This window comes from Octopus sinensis, linkage group LG20 (genome assembly GCF_006345805.1).
Source record: "Octopus sinensis linkage group LG20, ASM634580v1, whole genome shotgun sequence".
NCBI classification, from domain to species: domain Eukaryota; kingdom Metazoa; phylum Mollusca; class Cephalopoda; order Octopoda; family Octopodidae; genus Octopus; species Octopus sinensis.
This window is the reverse complement of record NC_043016.1, coordinates 32,704,996-32,727,514: the sequence shown is the minus strand read 5'-3', so window position 1 is coordinate 32,727,514 and position 22,519 is coordinate 32,704,996. Positions and strand designations below refer to the sequence as shown.

The 22,519-nt window shown below is 37.1% G+C and overlaps 1 protein-coding gene across 1 annotated transcript in view; it reads left to right on the top strand.

Annotated features, from left to right (window-relative positions):
* Positions 1-321: 321 nt before the first annotated feature.
* The window catches only part of LOC115222513 (protein jagged-1b-like), a 35,458-nt gene continuing 13,260 nt past the window's right edge, over positions 322-22,519 (top strand). The window contains 12 exon segments of the mRNA XM_036511538.1: positions 322-379; positions 8,621-8,751; positions 13,278-13,391; positions 13,978-14,205; positions 14,865-14,911; positions 15,810-15,983; positions 17,187-17,337; positions 17,808-17,972; positions 19,495-19,608; positions 20,827-20,938; positions 22,381-22,402; positions 22,405-22,492. Of these exon segments, the coding sequence (XP_036367431.1) occupies positions 357-379; positions 8,621-8,751; positions 13,278-13,391; positions 13,978-14,205; positions 14,865-14,911; positions 15,810-15,983; positions 17,187-17,337; positions 17,808-17,972; positions 19,495-19,608; positions 20,827-20,938; positions 22,381-22,402; positions 22,405-22,492 (1,369 nt within the window). The 5' untranslated portion in view covers positions 322-356.

The following is a 22,519-nucleotide window of genomic DNA, read 5'->3' as shown; positions in this document are numbered from 1 at the left end:
GAGGCCGGTATGTGTGGGTGACTGCTGGTCTTCCATAAACAACCTTACCTGGACTTGTGCCTGGGAGGGTAACTTTCTAGGTGCAATCCCATGGTCTGTGTCGTGACAGAAGGGGGTCTCGGATATACAGAATGGGCTTCTTTCAGTTCTTCTGAGTCTTGCATGCCATACCCATTGGACCATGTCTGCTATTTGGTCCATAACCGAAACTTTCCACAAGTACAAGTACCCCAATGCAGAGCCAGGTGAGTAAGGAGGAGAGAGTAGGGCATAATTTGATACTCTCCACCACTACCAAAAAAAAAAAAAATCATCTTGCACTCCCTGGCTGGAGCCTCACCACATGATGAAATTTTATGCATTGCCAAGAAAGCCAAAGGTGAGTAAATACAACTCTTTCACAATAATGAAAGTGGAGGAGCGTGGTTTAGTGGGTATGGTGTTGGACCCATGGTCATAAGGTCTGAATTTTCAATTCCCAGACCGGGTGATGCATTGAGCTCTTTAGGCAGCGAGCTGGCAGAATCGTTAGCACGCTGGGTGAAATGCGTAGCCGTATTTCGTCTTATGTTACGTTCTGAGTTCAAATTCCACCAAGGTCGACTTTGCCTTTCATCCTTTCGGGGTCGATAAATTAAGTACCAGTTATACACTGGGGGCGATGTAATCGACTTAATCCGTTTGTTTAATCCCCTCTGTGTTTAGCCCCTTGTGGGTAGTAAAGAAATAGCATTGTGTTCTTAAGCAAAACACTTCATTTTACATTCCTCTACATCACTCATTTGTAAATAAGAAACTCTAAAAATGAACTGATGTCCTGTTCATGTGGAAAGCCTTGCTCTTGGTCACATAAATGCCATGGAAACTAGTTAACTGGACTGAGGAGTCCTAGGACTCCACACACTAATGTCCAGGGAACTTAGACAAGTTCTAAAACTGAATAAATTGGGGTAAAATGTGCTCAAGTTTGAATGACATTCTAATGGAAACAGTTATATGGATAGGTAACGATTTTGTGGCAGCGTTTTACAACCAGGTGCCCCAGGACCCTAGGGTTCTGCAAGGTTTCTAGAGGTTGCGCAAGAAAGTGTGAGATAAGCTAATGCTAATTTCATAATATATAATTATATATATGTATGTATGTATGTATATCTATCTATCTATCTATCTTATATATATATATATATATATATATATATCATCATCATCATCATCATCATTTAGCGTCCGCTTTCCATGCTAGCATGGGTTGGACGGTTCAACTGGGGTCTGTGAAGCTGGAAGGCTTCGTCAGGCCCAGTCAGAATCTGGCAGTGTTTCTACGGATGGTGCTTTTATGTGTCACCGGCATGGGGGCCAGGCGAGGCTGGCAACGGACACGAACGGATGGTGCTTTTACGTGCCACCGACACGGGGGCCAGACAGAGCTGGCAAACGGCCACGAATGGATGGTGCTTTTACGTGTCACCGGCATGGGGGCCAGGCGAGGCTGGCAAAGGATACAAATGGATGGTGCTTTTATGTGCCACCGACACGGGGGCCAGACAGAGCTGGCAAACTGCCACGAACGGATGGTGCTTTTACGTGTCACTGGCACGGGGTCCAGGCGAGGCTGGCAATGGACACGAACGGATGGTGCTTTTACGTGTCACTGGCATGGGGGCCAGGCGAGGCTGGCAATGGACACGAACGGATGGTGCTTTTACGTGCCACCGACACGTGGGCCAGACAAAGCTGGCAAACTGCCACGAACGGATGGTGCTTTTACGTGTCACCGGCATGGGGGCCAGGCGAGGCTGGCAAAGGACACAAATGGATGGTGCTTTTATGTGCCACCGACACGGGGGCCAGACAGAGCTGGCAAACTGCCACGAACGGATGGTGCTTTTACGTGTCACTGGCATGGGGGCCAGGCGAGGCTGGCAATGGACACGAACGGATGGTGCTTTTACGTGCCACCGACACGTGGGCCAGACAAGCTGGCAAACGGCCACGAACGGATGGTGCTTTTACGTGTCACCGGCATGGGGGCCAGGCGAGGCTGGCAATGGACACGAACGGATGGTGCTTTTACGTGCCACCGACACGTGGGCCAGACAAAGCTGGCAAACGGCCACGAACGGATGGTGCTTTTACGTGCCACCGACACGGGGGCCAGACAGAGCTGGCAATCGGCCACGAACGGATGGTGCTTTTACGTGTCACCGGCACGGGGGCCACGCGAGGCTGGCAATGGACACGAACGGATGTTGCTTTTATGTTATATATATATATATATTATATTATTATATGTGCATGAGGGAACTTCCTTATGCCTTTCCAGAAGGTTCCAACCCCGCACACACACACTGAAGAAGGACGTTGCGCACACGCACACTGAAGAATGACGTTGCGTGTGCGCACACTGGAACATGACGTCACTACAAAGGTGACGTTCTGCACACGCACACTGAAGAATGACATTGCGTGTGCGCACACTGGAACATGACATCACTACATACCCTTAAATAAGAAATATATTATATATATATATTATATTAAATTAGAGATAAAACCACTATTAGGCAAATCATACATTGATTAAACCTCGCCAAGTTAAATATTTAAACCACCTGAAGAATGACTGTAACTCGAAAATTTTAAGAATTGAACAGCCATGAAACGATTGTAGTGTTATATTAATTATCTTTTTTAATAATTTTGATATATATTTAAATAATATAAATTAATTAATCTTATGTATTGGCTTAAGTTTTTCATTGTATGATTTGCCTAATAGTGGTTTTATCTCTAATTTAATATAATATAATATTTTACTATAAAATTGGATTCAATCCTAAATCTGATTTTTCCCTGTAAGTTTGGATTTACTCCCTAATATTTTATTATATATATATACACACACACATATATTTATACACACACACATATATATTTACAATGTGAACTATGATGAAAAATATGAGAAAGATATTGTATATAATTTTTTGTGCAGTGGTTCCTTGAGAGATGTAATTTATTTTAAGGGTTACACAAGGATAAAAAGGGTGAGAATACACTAGATTAGGGTATTCAACACAAGACCATAAGCTCATGAGTTTGATTCCCAGTGGCTAATTGTGCCCTTGAGCAAGACACTTTATTTTTGGTTGCTCCAGACCACTTAGCTGGCAAAAATGAGTTGTACCTGTAATTGAAAAGGGCCAACCTTTTCACATTCTGTGTCATGCTGAGTCTCCCTGAGAACTTATTTAAGGGTATGTAGTGACGTCATATTCCAGTGTGTGCACACGCAACGTCATTCTTCAGTGTGCATGTGTGGAATGTCACCTTTGTAGTGACGTCATGTTCCAGTGTGCGCACACGCAACGTCATTCTTCAGTGTACCTGTGCGGAACGTCCTTCTTCAGTGTGCGTGTGCGGGGTTGGAACCTTCTGGAACCTTCTAGAAAGGCATAAGGAAGTTCCCTCATGCACATGCGCTAGAGACTGAAGAATAAATTCCATAGCGTTCCTTAATAGCATCGGGGACTTGAGACACGGCGATAGAAGAGAAAGGACGTATATTTTGAAACCTGTGATCAGCCTATTCTCCTGTCCCAGACGCTTAGGATTTAACCTGTTCTACTGCTGCTGAATTGTTGTAAAGCTTACAAACGTTTGAATTCAGCCTTGTTGCGTTGAACTAGGTGGATATCAGCATATCATCGTGTTTCATTGTTGAACCAAAGAAAATAAAGAATTATATATATTTTTAAACTTGCGTTTCGTTCCTGACTGGTAGTTTCTATAAACAAAAAGAAAGGAAATTGTGTTGCACCCAAGTTGCACCCCAAAAGTGTAAAGAAGCAACCAGTTCCCTTTACAGGTATAATCATATCTGTTGATCAGATTAACTGAAACACTTGTAGCAGATGGAGTGTCAGTTTTGTTGAATTCTTGAACCTTAGGGTACACATTTGTAGGAGGCATTACATCAAAGGCATTCCAAATGTGACCATCCCATCTTTGTAGGGATATATAAGGCTATGTTATTCTATGTGTCCATTCCATTCCTTATTTCAAGATGGTGGAATGTTATTTGAAGAGAGTTGACTGTTGTTTCTAGCAGGTTGAATAACTGTAGAGGCTAACCTTGTCTGCTGTTATTGCTGCAAAAGTTTTAAATCTTGCAAACTCTTGGAGAAACTATGCCTGCCAACCCAATGGAATACAGATTCGGAATTGGAAACACCACCACCATTACCTCATGTAAATAAAAAAAAAAAAAACTAAATGATTGAATTAGTTTGTTTTCACATTGGGGGTCATAAACTGTATACGGAACCCCAGGTGGCTGTGACAGCTGTGTACAGAATGGAGGGGGAGGAGAAGACTGTGGTGATGGTGGTGCTGCTGTTGGAATGAAGAATGAGGAAGTATGACGGATGTTTCTTAGATTAGAAATGAAGAACTCCAAAGTAGTTCTTGCTTGGGGCAGTATTGCTTTGGAGTACCAACTATGGCAAAATTAAAAGAATGTAAAATATAGACAGATTCAAAGAGAGAGCGCAGGGAGGGTGACAAATTTGGTAGTTTAGAAAATAGATTACTAAATTAGGGATAATGTTGTCCCAGATTTTTTTTAAAATTTGATCAGTTGAAATAAATAAGGATACTGGAATCATGCTTAAGAATTTTTTGAATTTTTGCAGACTTAAATATTTACATTCTATGTATATAAATGAGAGTGAAATACTCTGTCAATATCAGGAAAAGGAATGCAAATTACTTAGATTTGCCATTTCCAAAGAATTTATTGGCCATGTCAGAACCGTCATATGTATATAAATGAGGTAAGGAATGAAAATCTAATTAATGACTCCACTACCACTACTGCCATCTTTGTCATCATCATCGTCAGCGGTAGCAGCATTGTCCTCCTCCTCCTCCTCATCATTATCGTTATCATTATCATCATCCTTGTTATCATCATCAACATTGTCGCCGTCATCAGCATCATCAGTCGTTATTATCATCAGGAACATCATCATTATTGTCATCATCATCACCATTATCATCATTATCATTGACATCATTATTATCAGTGTCATCATTACCTATTTCTTTATTACCCACAAGGGGCTAAACACAGAGGGGACAAACAAGGACAGACAGAGTTGCTGAAGCATGGAATAAACTGCCTGCGTCAGTTGTTGACTGCCATGACACTGCATCCTTTAAGGCCCTCATGCTTTCCGAAATCCGTCGAAACTACACCTGATTATATATACACTTTCGATGAGTTGTGGTGCACCTGAGCACTGTACACAATGTTTATTATTATTATTATTATAGGTATTAAGTCGATTACATCGACCCCAGTGCATAACTGGTACTTAATTTATCGACCCCGAAAGGATGAAAGGCAAAGTCGACCTCGGCGGAATTTGAACTCACAACGTAACGCAGACGAAATACCGCTAAGCATTTTGCCCGTCGTGCTAACGTTTCTGCCAGCTCGCCGCCTTAAGTGTCATCATTACCATCATCATCATCATCATCATCATCATCATCATCATCATTGTCATTATCTCATCATTGTCTTTAAATCCCTTTCCTCACACTTGCATGGGCCGAACAAAGCTTTATTGAAGCAGATTTTCCTTCCCTGACTGGATGCTCTTACTGTTACTAACCCTCACTTATTTTCCAAACAAGGGGAATATTTCCCAGCACATGGAGTTTTTTTTTCCCCCAGAAAATCAAAAGCAAATGATATCAAATATGTATGAATGCTGTTTCTTGCTTAGAATTAGCACACATTAAAACAGGGTGACAAAAACATATATACATACATCTATGCATACATGCACACATACATATGTGTATATGATATGTCATCATCATCGTCATCATCGTTTAATATCCACATTCTATGCTGGCATGGGTTGGACGGTTTGACAGGAGCCAGCCAGGTAGAACATTGCCCCAGACTACTGTATCCATTTTGGCATGGTTTCTATGGCTGGATACCCTTCCTAACATCAACCACCCTACAGAGTGGATTGAGAGTTTTTTATGTGCCACCAATGCATGTGAGGTCAGTTCTGGCATGTTTTTTTTTTACAGCTGGATGCCCTTCCAAATGCCAACCACTTCACAGTGTGGGCTGGATGCTTTTTACAATATGTATGTATACAATATTGATATGAAATTTTGGCACAAGGCCGGCAGTTTCAGACAAGGAGTGTAAGTTGATATAACACTGACCTTCCAGCATTCAACTGGTCCTTATTTTATTGACTCCGAAAGAATGAAAGGCTGAGTAGACCTCAGTGGAATTAAGCATTTTGCTCGACGTGCTAACAATTCTGCCAGCTTAATGTAAAGTGCTCTCCCTTTCATCTTGTGAGTTACATTGCAACCTCACCAGTACCCTCTATGACACTGGTACCCTCTATAAAGTGATTGCTGTTGGGGCGGGGGGGGGGGATCCAGCCATAGCAGACATTAGAGCATGGTGTAGTTCTCCAATGGATGTTAAATGATATTGATGATAATGATGATGATGATGTTGATTATGATGAGCTTTTAATTTCCAACTCCCAAATACTCTAACATGAACTGGCTGGACCAGGGTTATTTAGTAGAAAATACTTGCCGTAGGTGCCACACAATGGGACTGAACCGAGTACCATGCCATTAGAGAGCAAACTTCTTCACCAAACAGCGACGCTAGCCCCTTAATAATAATAATTATAATAATAATAATAATAATAATAATAATAATAATAATTCTTTCTGCTGTAGACACAAGGCCTGAAATTTAGGAGGAGGGGTCCTGTCGATTACATTGATCCCAGTATGCAACTGGTACCTAATTTATCAGCCTCAAAAGGATGAAAGGCAAAGTTGACCTTGGCAGAATTTGAACTCAGAATGTAGCAGCAGACAAAACAGCACTAAGTATTTTAGCCAGCATGCTAACAATTCTGCCAGCCTACTGCCTTAAATAGAAATAATGATAATAATTTCTTCTATAGGCAGAAAACCTGAAATTTTGGTTGTCAAGTTAAAAAATTAGTCTCAGAACCACTATTTCCTAAATTTGGCTCCATTCTATTTCACTTGAGCAAATATCTTTCATCATAGCTTTAGGTCAAACTCTATGTGTGTGTGTGTGTGTGTGCATTTTTGCATGTTTGCGTTTATTCTAGTTGTTTATGTTGTGTTTTGCCAAGTCCATAACTTTGGTTCAACAAATTACGATCAATCAAATGCCAATCTGTAATAAGTGCCATTACAGATTGATTAACAAAACCCTTGAAGGTGGTGCCCCACCCACCATGGCCACAGTACTCATGTGATGGTGCTTTGATTGTAAACAAAAGCTTCACCATTCATAAGAAAACAGGGTCAATTTACCAGCTGATGATTGGAAATGAATAACTGAGTACAGGAAATTAGAGCCTTTCAGTTATCTTAGTTGTCATTATCATCATTGTTTAATGTCCATTTCCCATGCTGGCTATGGATTGGATGTTTTGAAATGGAGCTGGCCAGTCAAGCTGTCCAGACTCCAATTGTCTGTTGTGACATGGTTCCTATGGCTGGATGCCCTTCCTAATGCCAATCACTTAACAGAGTGTACTGGATGCTTTTTATGTGCCACCTGTACAGTTGCATTTACACAGTACTGGCACAGGTGCTTTACAAGTGGCACCAGCACCTGAAAGGACAAGCTTGAATGTGTAGAAGACAGCAATTCTGCTTAGCTTGACTTGTCTTATCAAGTACAGCAAATCATCACATCTCCCAGTCCCTTGTCATTTCCTCAATGAGGCCCAGCATTTGAAGATCCTTTCTCACCACTTTATCCCACATCTTCCTGGGTTACTCTCCACAATTAGAGCTCAGCACTTCTTTATGCAACTATCCTCATCCATTGTTTGTTCCTTCTCGAGCCACGCCTGGCTCATAAGGGCCAGTTTCCCAGTTTCCTTGGCATATAGGTTCCCCACCTGGACGGGACGCCAGTCCATCGCAGGTGAGCTGCAAGATGCAGGAAGAAAGAGTGAGAGAAAGCTGTGGCAAAAGAGTCAGCAGAAATTCACCATTACCTTCTGCCTTAAACACTCACATCGCCCAGTCCGAGATTTGAACCCATGATCCCTCAACCGTGAGTCCGCTGCTCTAACCACTAGGCCATGTGCCTCCACATCCTCATCCATACACATTATTAAAGAATACTTTACTTGTGTATTGAATCCTGTATTTTATCACTTCTGGTGAATCGACAGAGATTTATGTACATTACGTATATATTGCTTTCTTAGCACTATATGGCTATATGATGTCTTTCCTCAATATGAACAGCACAGTGCTGTGGCTTTCTACAACATATCCATGTATATAGAATGCTATTCTGAACTAATTAAGCTTCTGTTGCTAACAACACACACACACACGCAAGCAAATACATATCTACAAGTGTATGTATGTATCTATATATATACATAAAAAATTTATACCTGTTTTAAAGTTTATGTTTGAGAATTTTTTTTAAAATTCAATTTTTTTATTCTTTGTTTGTGTTATTTATTTATGTATTCATGCATTTATTTATTTCTCTTTGCAGTTGTACAGATGGTTGGCAAGGACCACTTTGTGATCAATGCAGTCTTTATCCAGGCTGTATGCACGGCACCTGTAGAGAACCTTGGGAATGTAACTGTGCTAGGAATTGGGGGGGACTTCTCTGTAATAAAGGTTTGTCAATTTACATTTCATTATTATTCTTTCTTTATTATTATTCCTTCTTCTTCTTCTTCTTCTTCTTCTTATATTTATTATTATTATTATTATTATTATTATTATGATGATGATTATTATTATTATTATTATTATTATTATATTATTATTATTATTATTATTATTATAATTATTAAGGCGGCAACCTGGCAGAATCATTAGCATGCTGGGAAAAATGCTTAGCAGTATTTTGTCCGGTTTTACGTTCTGAGTTCAAATTCTGCAGAGGTCAACTTTGCCTTTCATTCTTTCAGGGTCAGTAAATTGAGTACCAGTGAAACACTTGGGGTCAATGTAATCTTCTAGTCCCCTGCCCCACAAATTTCAGGCCTTGTACCTATAGTAAAAAGAAGGATTATTATTATTATTATCATCATTATTATTATTATTATTATTATTTATTATTATTATTATTATTATTATTATCATCGGTGCAGCCATCTGGTTCGCCAGTCCTCAGTCAATTCGTTCAACCCATCCTAGCATGGAAAGTGGATGTTAAACAATGATGATGATCCAGTAATCTTATTTTTATCACATGCTTTCATTGCACTACCGAGTGCAGCTCTGTGTGCCTTGGGTATGTGCTGTGGTTTGTTTTGGTGTTGTTATTTTTGCAGTATTGAAAATACTTAACACAAGATCTGTGTGGTGCTTTAGTAATGCTATTTTCTGTATGTTATATGATTTTAAATTTACACCTCTGAGATGGGAACAACAAACAAACTAGCCAGCCCTATATGTTCTGGTGGTTTTTAACGAATTATAACAAAAATTACAAAAATAACCAACTCTGAAACATATGAACCAACAAACTTATGAGTGATGCAACAAGCATCTTCTCTTAGAACATCGTTGAATTTTTAAAAAATTCTATTTGAAAAAGATGTTGATTGACAGGGATGTGCTGTTCCTCAGAAAATTTGTTGAAAGGGAGCAGACCTACTCTAAGTTGGCACCTGATGGCTGAGAAGCATGGAGGAGAGAAGAGTACTTGTTGTGTTACTCTTGGTGAATAGGGAGGGCTTGGTATCTGTAGGGTTCCTTGGTGGCCCATGGGTGGCATTTCCCCCTCTCTCCTATTTAAGATTTTGTTTGTCAGGATGCTCATATATATATATATATATATATGCACACACATGTAGGGGAAAATTTGATAAATTGTATGCCACGTAATAATTGATACTGTTCTTAAAATAAATTCTTAGAAGATGGGAAATATTAAAAAAAAATACTTGGAAGTTAACATGTAGACTAGTTCCTCTTTAGCTCTGCAATATTGTGCTCTGCCCACATGTTGCTCATGTAGTCTCTATATCTCTTACATAGTCCTATTGTCTTACATCTAACACCATGTTATTCTAAAAATCAACAGTTTTTACTTTACTTATTTTTTTAGAAGAATGCTACTGTTATTTAGCCCTAGGAAACACCGTCTAGTCATAAGAAAATATTATCTTGCTCAGGTTGGTGACAGGAAGGGCATCCAGCTGTAGATAATCTGTCACACTGAATTTTCTCTGAGCCATCCAAATATTGAGAAGTGGTAGTTAAAATGTTGTTATTGATGATGTTCAGCTTCAAGGTTTTGCTTTTGTTTTTGTTTTTTGTTTTTTTTTTAAATTTCTGGCCCTTGCTGTTCTATTGATGTCTACTTTGCTTTCACTCTGTCTGACAACTGTTTGTGTGTGTGTCTCTCTCTCTCTCTTTTTTTTTTTCTCTCTTCAATTAACTGATAAAAGAAATACCTGTAATTTGCTGAAGTAACAAGGCAATTAGTCTTACGCATTCCCTTGTCTATCTCTTCAGAATTTTTTTTTTTCCTGACTGTCTATAGATGCAGTCATGTCTGTGTGGTAAGAAATTTGTTTCCCAACTGCATGGTTCCAGGTTCAGTCCTGTTGTGTGTCACCTTGGGCAAGTGTCTTCTTCTATAACCTCAGGCCAACCAAAGCCTTTTGAGTAGATTTAGTAGATGGAAACTAAGAGAAGCCCATTGTGTGTGTGTGTATATATATATATATATATATATATATATATGTATGTATGTATGTGTGTGTGTGTGTGTATATATATATATATAATATATATATATATATATATATATATACATGTGTGTGTGTATCTTTGTGCCTGTGTTTTCTGCCATCACTGCTTGACAACCAGTGCTGGTGTGTTTACATCCCTGTAACTTAGCAGTTCAGCAAAGTGAATGATAGAATAAGTACCTGGCTTTTAGAGAAAAATAATAAGTATTGGGGGTCAGTTCATTCAACTAAAGATTCTTCAAGGACATGCTCCAACATGGCCACAGTCTAATAATGAGTGAAACAAGAAAAAGTAAAAGGAAAAAAAAAACTGAATAAATGTCTTAAATATTATCAAAGTAAGCAATTACAATATTTGTAATTAGTGTCTCCCTTGATGTAAGTTTTACTCGTTAGTGTGTCTAATGAATTCATTTAGAGTTGCAGAAAAACGCTGTGTCAAATTACGCATGTACTAGCATTTATTTTCCTCTCTCAACATTCCAAGTCCAAATATTACTAGGGGTGTGTTTCCCTTTCATTCTTCCCTACTCCCTACTAGGCATCCGTAAAATTAGCAGCAGCAGCAGTGCTAGAAGAGAGCCTCTATTCAGTCTCAGATTATATTTGTCTAAAAATGTGCAGCCTTGTGCTACTATCAGGAATTATTGCATCATCAGCATCATCATCAGCATCCATTAATGTCCATTTTCCATGTTGGCATCTGTCAGACCAGTACATTCTAATTAATGCATATCTAATTGATACGTATTTAATAATTACATATTTAATCAAAACAAGTGTGGCATCTATATTGTTGCTTAAAGTACTAGAAATAGCAGCTATATATATTACTCTCTTTTACTCTTTTACTTGTTTCAGTCATTTGACTGTGGCCATGCTGGAGCACCGCCTTTAGTCGAGCAAATTGACCCCAGGACTTATTCTTTATAAGCCTAGTCTCTTATGCTGAACTGCTAACTTACGGGAATATAAACACACCAGCATCGGTTGTCAAGCGATGTTGGGGTCGGGGACAAACACACACACAAATATATATATATATATATATATATATATATATATATTTTGTGAAATAGAAAGATGAATAATCTTGTTGCAGATTAATCAAAAGTTTCTTCCTGAAGAGAAAGACACAATATGGTCTCCTTATTCAATCGGAATTTGGTAAATTGTGCCTTTCGAAACACATGTAGAATGCAATAAAACGATTTCTGTTCAATCTTCGTTCAACTCCATTTCTTCAATTCACCAATAATATATATATATATATATATATATATATATATATATATATATATATATGCATACATATATACGACAGGCTTCTTTCAGTTTCCGTCTACCAAATCTACTCACAAGGCTTTGGTCAGCCCGAGGCTATAGTTGAAGACACTTGCTCAAGGTGCCACACAGTGGGGACTAAACCCAGAACCATGTGGTTGGTAAGCAAGCTACTTACTACACAGCCACTCCTACGCCTATATATATATTTGTATTTTCAAATATTTATGAAATTCTTCAATACTGGTTCATGGCTGTGTTGTTATGAAGATTTACTTCACAACTACGTCTTTCCAAGTTCAAATCAACTGTGTGGCACCTTGGGAAAAGCTACCATAGCTTTAAGTCAGCTATGGTCTGGCAAGCGATATTCAGCACCTTAGGCACTCAGAGGAACCATTCTTGTTCTGGGACTGAGAAACTGAAGCTGATGACTGATTTTGCACCATCAGCACCTGGTTCTTTGGTGTCTTTGACTGGGTCTGCTCTGCTGTAAACATTTTTAGTCTAGATTTTCAGTTTGAGAATAACTTCTTTCGACAAGTTTTGGGGACCCTGAAAAGGGACCAGAGTTTGCTATTGTTTCTCTTCTGACTATAAATATACGGAAATAGAAAAATTATGACATATGCTTTCAGTTTGAGCAAAATCACATTGGATAAATTTACTGTAACTTGAAGGGGTGGATTAACACTTGTAGAATGGATTTAACTTGTTAGAGGGGTGGATTTAGCAACTTGTGGGATGAATTTGATGGGGTAGATTTAACAACTTATAGGTGTAAAGTTGACAATTTTTGGAGGTGGATTTGACAATAATTTGTTGGGAATGGATAAGGGATTTAATAACTAGTGGTTGGATTTGGCAGCTTGTTGGATGAATGGCTTTAACAACTTATGGGATGGATTTGACAATTTGTTAAGGTAGATTTAATATCTCATTGGATCTGTGGATTTAATAATCTGTGGAGTGTTTTTAATCTATAAACACACTTTAATCTGCTTACTGTTGGATGAATGGCTTTAACAACTTATGGGATGGATTTGACAATTTGTTTGGTAGATTTAATATCTCATTGGATTTGTGGATTTGATAATCTGGAGTGTTTTTAATCTATAAACATACTTTAATCTGCTTACTGTTTCCTTGTAGTTGATCGTGACTGTGAAACTAATCCATGTGAAAATGGTGGCACATGTGTAATTGCAGCAAATGGAGTGTCTTGTATTTGTGCTCCTGGCTGGACTGGATCTTTGTGTGAAACTGGTATGTAAATAATATTATGAACTCACTTCATCTCATCACTAAATATGCTTTGTTGTTATTGTTATTGTTGTTTTGCTTGTTATTACGTATGGAGTGCATGTTACATTCTCGAAGGGAAATAACCTTGTTTTGACCTTGGATTTACTGTAATCACAGGGAGTTAGCAAGATGTATGAACATTTAATGTGGTTTTAGAGTCAAGTTTTGACTGCTATTTCCAGTGTGCTGGTGTCTCTTAGATACCCTAAATTATAATTTTGAATAATTATATATATAATATGTATAATATATATATTATTTAAAGCAGCAGAAAATTCAACAAAACCTGTTACTCTGAGTTTCACGTTCCCGTTTGTCGGACGCTGCTTTAAATAAAGCATATTACTCTACCACTGGTATTTGAGTACTCTTTTTTCCACCTTGTTTCACATTTATGTGTTTACTCCGGTATATATATATATTATACATATTATATATGTGATGTGTGTGTATATGTAATATGCTGTATCCCTCTTCTCCAAGAGTGGGCCTTGTGTTTAGTTTAAAAAGAAATGAATATATTTATTGCATTAATCTAAATTAACAGATATTGACGAGTGTGCATCAAACCCATGCATGAATAATGGCTGGTGTGAAGATCAAGTTAATGGATACAAATGCCATTGTCGTCCTGGCTGGCAAGGGGCTCAGTGCCAGCTAGATGTCGATGAATGCAAAGACAGCACCTGTGTGAATGCAATCTACTGTCGGAATCTTCAAGGTAGCTATGAATGTCAGTGCCAGGCAGGTTGGACTGGGAAAAACTGTGATATGAGTAAGTATACATCTTGGACTGTTTCATCTTAGGAGTATTATCCAAAGCTAATAACCTTTTTTTTTTTGTACACTTGTGTGTATGGGGGGGTACTTGCATGTGTGTACATGTGTGTGAGTATATTTATGTGTCCGTGTCTATTTGTGTGTGTGAGCATGTGTGCATGCGAGTGTGTTTGTGCGTGTGCGACTGTATGTATGTGTGTGCATGAGTGTTTGTATACATGTGTGTGTGTAGTGTGAGAGAGAGAGAGGGAGGGAGGGAGAGAGGCTGACTATGAGAATGAAAGAGAGAGAGAAAGAGCAGTTGTACTTATGCACTGGAGTTGTACATACATAAGTATTTAAATACTTGTTTGTGAAAACAGAATCTTAATTAATTATTTAATCTGCATTTCTAATTAAGATTTTTGGTGGTAAATTAATCAATGTATTAGTTCCCATTATTTTCCAATGTTACCTTATAAAGTATATTTCTAATAAATCTAAGTTGTTTTTTTTCGTTTTGCTTTTTTCTTTTTTCTTTCTTTTTTTTTGCTTGTGATGATGATGATGATAATGATAAATTCTCTTCCGTTGTCATTTCTTGCTCTTTTAGGCCAGATGACCACATATGGAATAAGCTTTCTAATATTCTCTCAACTGTTTCTTCTCTTGCAGACATCATTGATTGTGTTGGTCAGTGTCACAATGGTGCTACATGCGTTGTGAGTTTACATCTTGGCATTTTTATTTTTTAAATTTAAAAAATTTTTTGTTTCATATTTAATGCTCAGCACAGTGACTGTGGCTGTCATTGGTGTTTAACTCAGGGTGGTCACCTAAACAGTCATGCATGATGTAAGGCTTTCCAACTGGGACTATTCTGTCGAGTTTTTTTTTTCTAGGGGCATCCAAGAGTAGGTTGAGATTTTGCTGCTGTTTCTAGCAGTTCAAGAAGCAACTGCATTGTGGCTTCTTCATTGCATCAATAACAGTGAGGCTTATTGGGCTGGACTGTTGACCACATGGGCATGAGTTCAAACCTCTTCTAATGCACCCTTCATGAATGAGTGTCAGTCTCTTTGTTCCAGTTTACCTGGCTAAACAAAATAAAAAAGTAAATAAATAGAAGCAGGTCCCACATTTCCTGTTTGACCATAAAGTGATAAGAAGGACAGCTTATATATATATATATATATATATTGTTTTTGTATCTGGTTTGCAAGATTCTTCATGTAAATTCATGCATTGAAACAAATTTTGTTGCATCTGGGGAGAGTCATATTGTCTTAATGGCTTAAAACACACTCACTGGTTCCATTTCCACTCATTATATTTTTTCTTCCAAAATTTTCATTACTTTTGCATCCTTGTCAATGGATGTTGACTCTGTCCATTATTGAAGCTGCATTTACATATATATATATATATATATATATAGATAGATATAGATAGATAGCTATATATTTATATATGATAATGAAGGTGGCTAGGTGGCTATCTGCAATATAAAATCAAAAAGCAAAAATTCAATTGCCACTAATTGTATGTCTGTATGTATGTATATATGTATTTATAAATGTATATATGTATCTATATGTGTAACGTTGTTGTTGTTTGTAGAACCTTGTGAATGATTACCGTTGTCAGTGCAGACCAGGCTTTACAGGGCGGCACTGTGATGCAGCGATAAATGGGTGCCATAGCCTACCTTGTCTAAATGGAGGTGTATGTCACGACCTTAACGATGGCTTCAGGTGTGAGTGTCCCTCAGGCTATGTTGGTTTGCAGTGTCAGGTAGGTGCCATCTTCTAACTCTAGTCTACTCACAAACAATCTTCTTGTACCTTTATACACACAAGCGCTCAGCCATGAGTGATGGTGGTGGTCATGGCAGCAGCTGTTGTTGTTTCATGGACATTCATCTTAGTTTGTGTCAAGCCTCACCAGAAATGTTCAATAAAGATCTCAATGAATTGTTAAAAGAAAGCATCTTGATTTTTGTATCTGGTTTGTAAGATCTGTTATTTGAATTCATGTATTGAAACAAATTTTATTGTGTCTAAGGGGAGCCATTTTGCCAATATAATTAACACAAACACTGGTTCAGTTTCATTCCTTCATTTGTCAATTGGTTAAATAACCAACTAACTAATTGATTACTTAATTTGTTTTGTCTTTGTTTGTGAAAGAATCTTTCATTGCTACCTGCAACCTATTGAACAGGACCAGTGCATGTGTTAATTATATTTGCATAATGTCTCTCCGTAGACACAACAAGAGGCATATCTTGATTTATTGAAGAAATTGAAGAATAGGAAGAATGGAAAATACGAAAGAGAGAGCTGGAGACTTGTGGGGATCTTAAATTAGAGGGATCTAAACTAATGAAGATTGATAAGAATTTGCTTGAAAAAGATTATTACAGAAATCTGTCTAATTCACTTCATCATTAACTCTTTTGATATCGACCTGCTTGAGATCAGCTCTGTTTCTATGAGACAACATCCTTGTTTTAAAGTCATCTAAGTTAAAAGTTCCTTCTATCAAAATTTTGTCTTTAATTTATGTTCCAAACACCAACTTGATAATGACAAAGTTAATTTATAAAATTCTTCATTATTTTCATAATTAATTGAAATAATAACACGATATTTCAACAAATATGGTAACAAAAGGCTTAAAGTGATCTAGATAAAAACCTATCAAAATATCATGTTATGTTCCAAACTCCAACTTGATAATAAGAAAGTTATTTTATTAAATTCTTTATCTTCAAAATCAATTAAAATGAAAAGCAGTGTATTTCAATTGAAATATGGTAAAGATTAAGGATATAATTTTAGAATCTGTGGATATTTTTCTGTTGTAATGAGTGTCTTTGATTATTTACTTCTGTTTTTTTTTTATTTCTAAACCAAATAATGCTATTCTTTGTAAATATAAATTCTTTAAAAACCAAAATGAATTCATACAATATTACTTTATTTCTATTACTAGATTGCTATCAATTTGTGCCAACAAAACCCTTGCAGATCTGGTTCTACATGTTATGATATGCGAGGAGATTTCTACTGCCATTGTCAGCCTGGTTTTGAAGGAAAAACTTGTGAAAAAAAGAAGAAAATTTGTCCAAATGGTTCTTGTGAAGGTTAGCTTCAAGTTTGTCCATTTCTTCTACTTGCCATTATCTTCCATTCAGGTCATGGTTTCCCATTTAAAAGCCAACCATTTTTTTCCCCAAATATATTGTACTTCATATTCAAGGCTCTGATGAAGCTATGATGCATTATTCAAACACTCGTCTAATCTTTCCACTGTAGTAGAAACAGCTGTAAGCTATTGTATTTCATAAGATTATCATTTATTCCTTTGTCATCTTTCTTGTGTGTGTGTGTGTGTGTGTGTGTGTGAGTGTGTGTGTATGTGTGTGTGAGTGAGTGTGTGTGTGTGTGTGTGTGTGTGTGTTAGGTTCAGAAAATTTTATAAAAATACTTAGTAACTTTGTGGTGTTGGTGGTGGCAGTAAGAAACATGGTGGTGCTGATTGATGGTTCAAATAAAACTTTAAAAACCGGTCATTTCAAAAATTATTATTTCTTGTTCACCTGTTTATCAACAGTTATTGACCAATGTACCATAACTGTTCCGTCCAACCGAACTAGTGGGGAGGTGCGTTCAATATCATCCAACATCTGTGGTAAACATGGAATTTGTCGAAGCCAGGCTGGAAGTCGTTTTGTATGTGAATGCCAGTCAGGCTACCAGGGAACATATTGTCATGAAAGTAAGACATCAGAATTTTTTAAATATTTCTTTTTTTTTTCTTTTTTTCTTTATTTGCTGGTTTATGTCTTCACATTGTTTGTTGCATAGATTTATATGTAATAGTTTATTTGTCCAAACAGTTGTTTTCCACAACTGAATGTTTTTGCTATGATTAAGCCATTTAGTGGTGAAGTAGCAAGATAAATCTTTGTCTTTCAAGCAGTCGGAGCTAACAGAGTTATGGGCCTTGTTCAGTGTGTATAACATGTGTAAAGCTCAACAATGCAGCCTATGGTTCAGTCCCACTACATGGTACCTTGGGCAAGTACCTTCTATAATAATCCTGAGCCAACCAAAGCCTTCTCAATGGATTTGGTACGTGGAAACTGAAAGAAACCTGACATGTGTGCAAGTTGTGTTTGTGAAGGCGGCAAGCTGAGTTCAAATTCCGCCGAGGTTGACTTTGCCTTTCATGGGTAGTGGTGGTGGTGGGGTCGATTAAATAAGTACCAGTTACACACTGGAGTCGATGTAATTGACTTAATCCCTTTGTCTGTCCTTGTTTGTGTGTATACATATACATATATATATATATATATCTTTCTCTCCCCTCTCTCTTTCTCTCTCATTTTAAAGTAGTTTTTTTTTTTTTTGTCTTTTAACTAAAAATTGAATAATACGTTTATATATTTGTTGTGCAAGATTTTTTATGTGAAATCGTGTGTTGAAACAGATATTGTTATATTTCGGAATGGTCATTTTGCTAGTTTAGCCAATAAAAACACACGCACTATATATTTGGTGTTATTTTGCTTCAGTGATATTTATTTTTTACTTTAATCTTAATCTTATTTCGGTCAGAGTTCTTTCGTCACACTCCTGTGACCGCATCACAGGAGTGTGACGAAAGAACTCTGGCCAAAATAAGATTAAGATTAATGTAAAAAATAAATAACACTGAAGCAAAGTAACACCAAATATATAGTGTGTGTGTTTTTATTGGCTAAACTGGCAAAATTTGCATTCCGAAATATAACAATAAAAATTGAATATTCATTGATAAGGAAGCCCTGTTCTGAAAAGTGGAGTTAGATTTCTTGCAAAACACTTTTTACCTGAGTCTTACCTAATGGCTTGACGAGACTTAAATAGGCTTTCAGGAGAAACTTGTGTTTGTGTGTATGCATGCATGCTTTTGTGTGTGTGTGGTTTTGATTCCCAGACTGGGCAGCGCCTCTGTGTTCTTGAGGAGGGGGTATTTTTTTCGTTTTGTTTTGCAATTACTTTGACATCTGACATGTGGCACACCACACCAAGCACCTGTACAAACAACACCAATTTGATTGAGGGGGATGGAGGGAAAGTGTGAACTTAATGTGCAGCACAAATATTGGAGCACTATTAGAAAATCACCTGTGCAGATTGTATTCAGCAAAAAATTTCAGAACCCACATCTGTTATCTACAAAAGGAAGGCCCACCTACCCAACCATTCAAAATTCCAAACATTTCTCTATTTCCGTTTCTATTTTCTAATTTCAGACATAAATGACTGCTTGCAAAATCCATGTCGTAACCATGGGACTTGCATTGATGGAGTACAATCTTACCGGTGTGTTTGTGCACCGGGATGGGAAGGTAGTAGCTGTAGCCGCAGTGAGTAACACTTTTTTTTTTATGATTTATTATTTATTATTTTTATATTATTTTTGGCTGGCAGAATCATTAGCATGCTGGGCAAAATGCTCAGTGGAATTTCATCCATCTTTACATTCTGAGTTCAAATTCTGCCGAGGTCAATTTTACCATACATCCATCATTTTGGGGTTGATAAAATAAGAACCACTTAAACACTGGAGTTGAACAAAATTTCAGGCCTTGTGCCTTTAATAGAAAGAATTATTTTTTAGAATAAAAAAGATTGGATTATCAGATAAATTAGTTACTTTTTTTTTTTTGTCCCATTTATCTTAATCCTTTCTTTCCAATGTTATTTGAATTAACACGAAAAATATTTTTATTGTTTTTTGTTTTTGTGGAGCTCTATTCTTCTACAACTTTTGGATAAAGTTTTACTTCTTTTCAAACTGAAGTACCAAATAGAAAGAAAGAAAGCAAATTTATCTGATAACTCAATAATTATAAAAATAATACAATTTTATAGACTAATCATAAAAATTAAGAATATAAATTCATTATGTAAATCTAAATTTTAATAATTTGGATAAAACAAATTAAAACATTTGTAATAATGGCTGCCGTGTAACATCTAAAGTGTTGTTCTGCAGTTTAGAGGTTACGCTTAACCATGCAAACCCCTTCCAGTTTGAAAGAAGCTTTTCTGTGGTGTAAGAATCATATTTCTCTTTCAAGCCGATAAGGGAGTCACTACATGCTACAAAAGTAGCATCCAAATTTCCTCAGATAACACATTACCATCTGAGAAAAAGGAAGGATAAGAAAAATTTCCAATTAAATCATCTGTCCAGCCATCTGTTTTCTTCACCCACTATTACTGGATGGGTCATGGAAGTAGAGTCCTCAAGTACCTCTTTCTTCATAGGGTCCTATGAGAAGCAACCATCATTAGACTCTCCAGCTGGATTCCCAAATGTGACTGATTGAGATTATGGACATTATCCAACCATCTCTTTCTTGTTCGACCCCACAAATCAGAGAAATAGTTGCTCAAACTGTAGATACTTGTAGACCTCTGAGTTATATGCACCTTATCAAGTAACATTATTCCAAAATTTTAAAGATATATATATATATATATATATATATATATATATGTATTATTTATATATTTTTGTCTTGAGATATTTATTATAATATATTTATATATATGTTTTTGTCTTGAAATATTTCCAGACACCAATGATTGTAGTCCAAATCCTTGCCAAAATCATGGCATCTGCACTGACAGAATAAACGGTTTCTGCTGTGTGTCCCAAAGGATGGAAAGGGAAAACATGCAATTCAAGTAAGAGATTATTCTATTATTTTTTTGTTTCTTTTACTCATTTCAGTCATTTGACTGCAACCATGCTGGAGCACCGCCTTAAAGGGTTTTAGTAATAGAAATTGACCCCAGGACTTTTTTTTAAGCCTTGTACTTATTCTACTAGTCTCTGTTTTGCTGAACTGCGAAATTACGGGGCAGGTAAGTATGCCAACGCTGGGGTTATCAAGCAGTGGTGGGGGACAAATGCAACCACAAAGATACAGACAGATATATACATACATACATACATACATACATACATACATACATACATACACACATACACACACACACACATATGTGATGGGCTTCTTTCAGTTTCCATCTACCAAATCCACTTACAAGGCTTTGGTCAGCCCGAGGCTATAGTAGAAAACACTTTCCCAAGGTGCCACATAGGACTGATCCCAGAACCATGTGGTTGGGAAGCAAGAACTAATTTAACATGGTTTAATTAGTTTAATGATTAATTAATAGATATTACTGTTCAATGTTGCAATCTCTACATGAGTTAGTAGCATTTAAATGAGTCATATCCAACCCAAATATTCTACTCGTTTTAAATTCAAACCAGCCAAATCTGACATCTCATACCATTCTTGCATTATCATTCTAAAAATAGTGGCTTTAGGTACAGACATGGCCATGCAGTAAGAAGCTTGCTTCCCAACCACTTGGTTCCAGTTTCAGTCCCACTGTGTGGCACCTTGGAGAAGAATCTTCTACAATACCTTTGGGCTGACTAAAGCCTTGTGAGTGGATTTGGTAGATGGAAACTGAAAAAAGCCTGTCGTGTGTGTCTTTATGCTTTTTGTTTGTATGTATGTGTGTATGTATATATATATATATTTATACACGCAGATACACACACACTGAAAAATGAAGGATTAAATATTTCTGAAGCCTGTGAGAAGAATCTATTTGTCTTTGATGCATAGAACTTTTTAGAAATAAAAGATTTAAGAGATTTTCACAGAAATCTCATTAATGGTGCTTGTGCAAAGAGATTACTGTGATGGTCTTTGAGATATACTTCACTGCAAAAGGAAATAAAATGAAAACGGTACATGTCTTATATGGTGAAATTATACTCTTTTGCATTTGAAGTTTATGATTGTTATTAATTATTATTATTATTATTATTAGCGTGTCAGACAAAATGCTTGGCAGCATTTCATCCATTTTTGTGTTCTAAGTTCAAATTCTGCCGAGGTCAACTTTGCCATTCATTCTTTCAGGGTAGATGAAATAAGGGTCAGTGAAACACTGGCGTCCATGTAATCGACTAGTCCCCTTCTCCAACTGTTATTGTTGTTATTACTACTACTACTACTACTACTACTACTACTACTACTGCTGCTGCTGCTGCTGCTGCTACTACTACTATTGAATATTTTTGTTCTTTCTTTGTTATTTTACAGAAGTGAGTCTGTGATTGTTTTACATGTTCCAACGGAGGAACTTGTCAGGATCGGGGCGCATCATTTCAATGTCTCTGTCCAGATGGATTCTATGGCGATACCTGTCAAATAGGTAATTAAGCAAATTGACATGACTGCA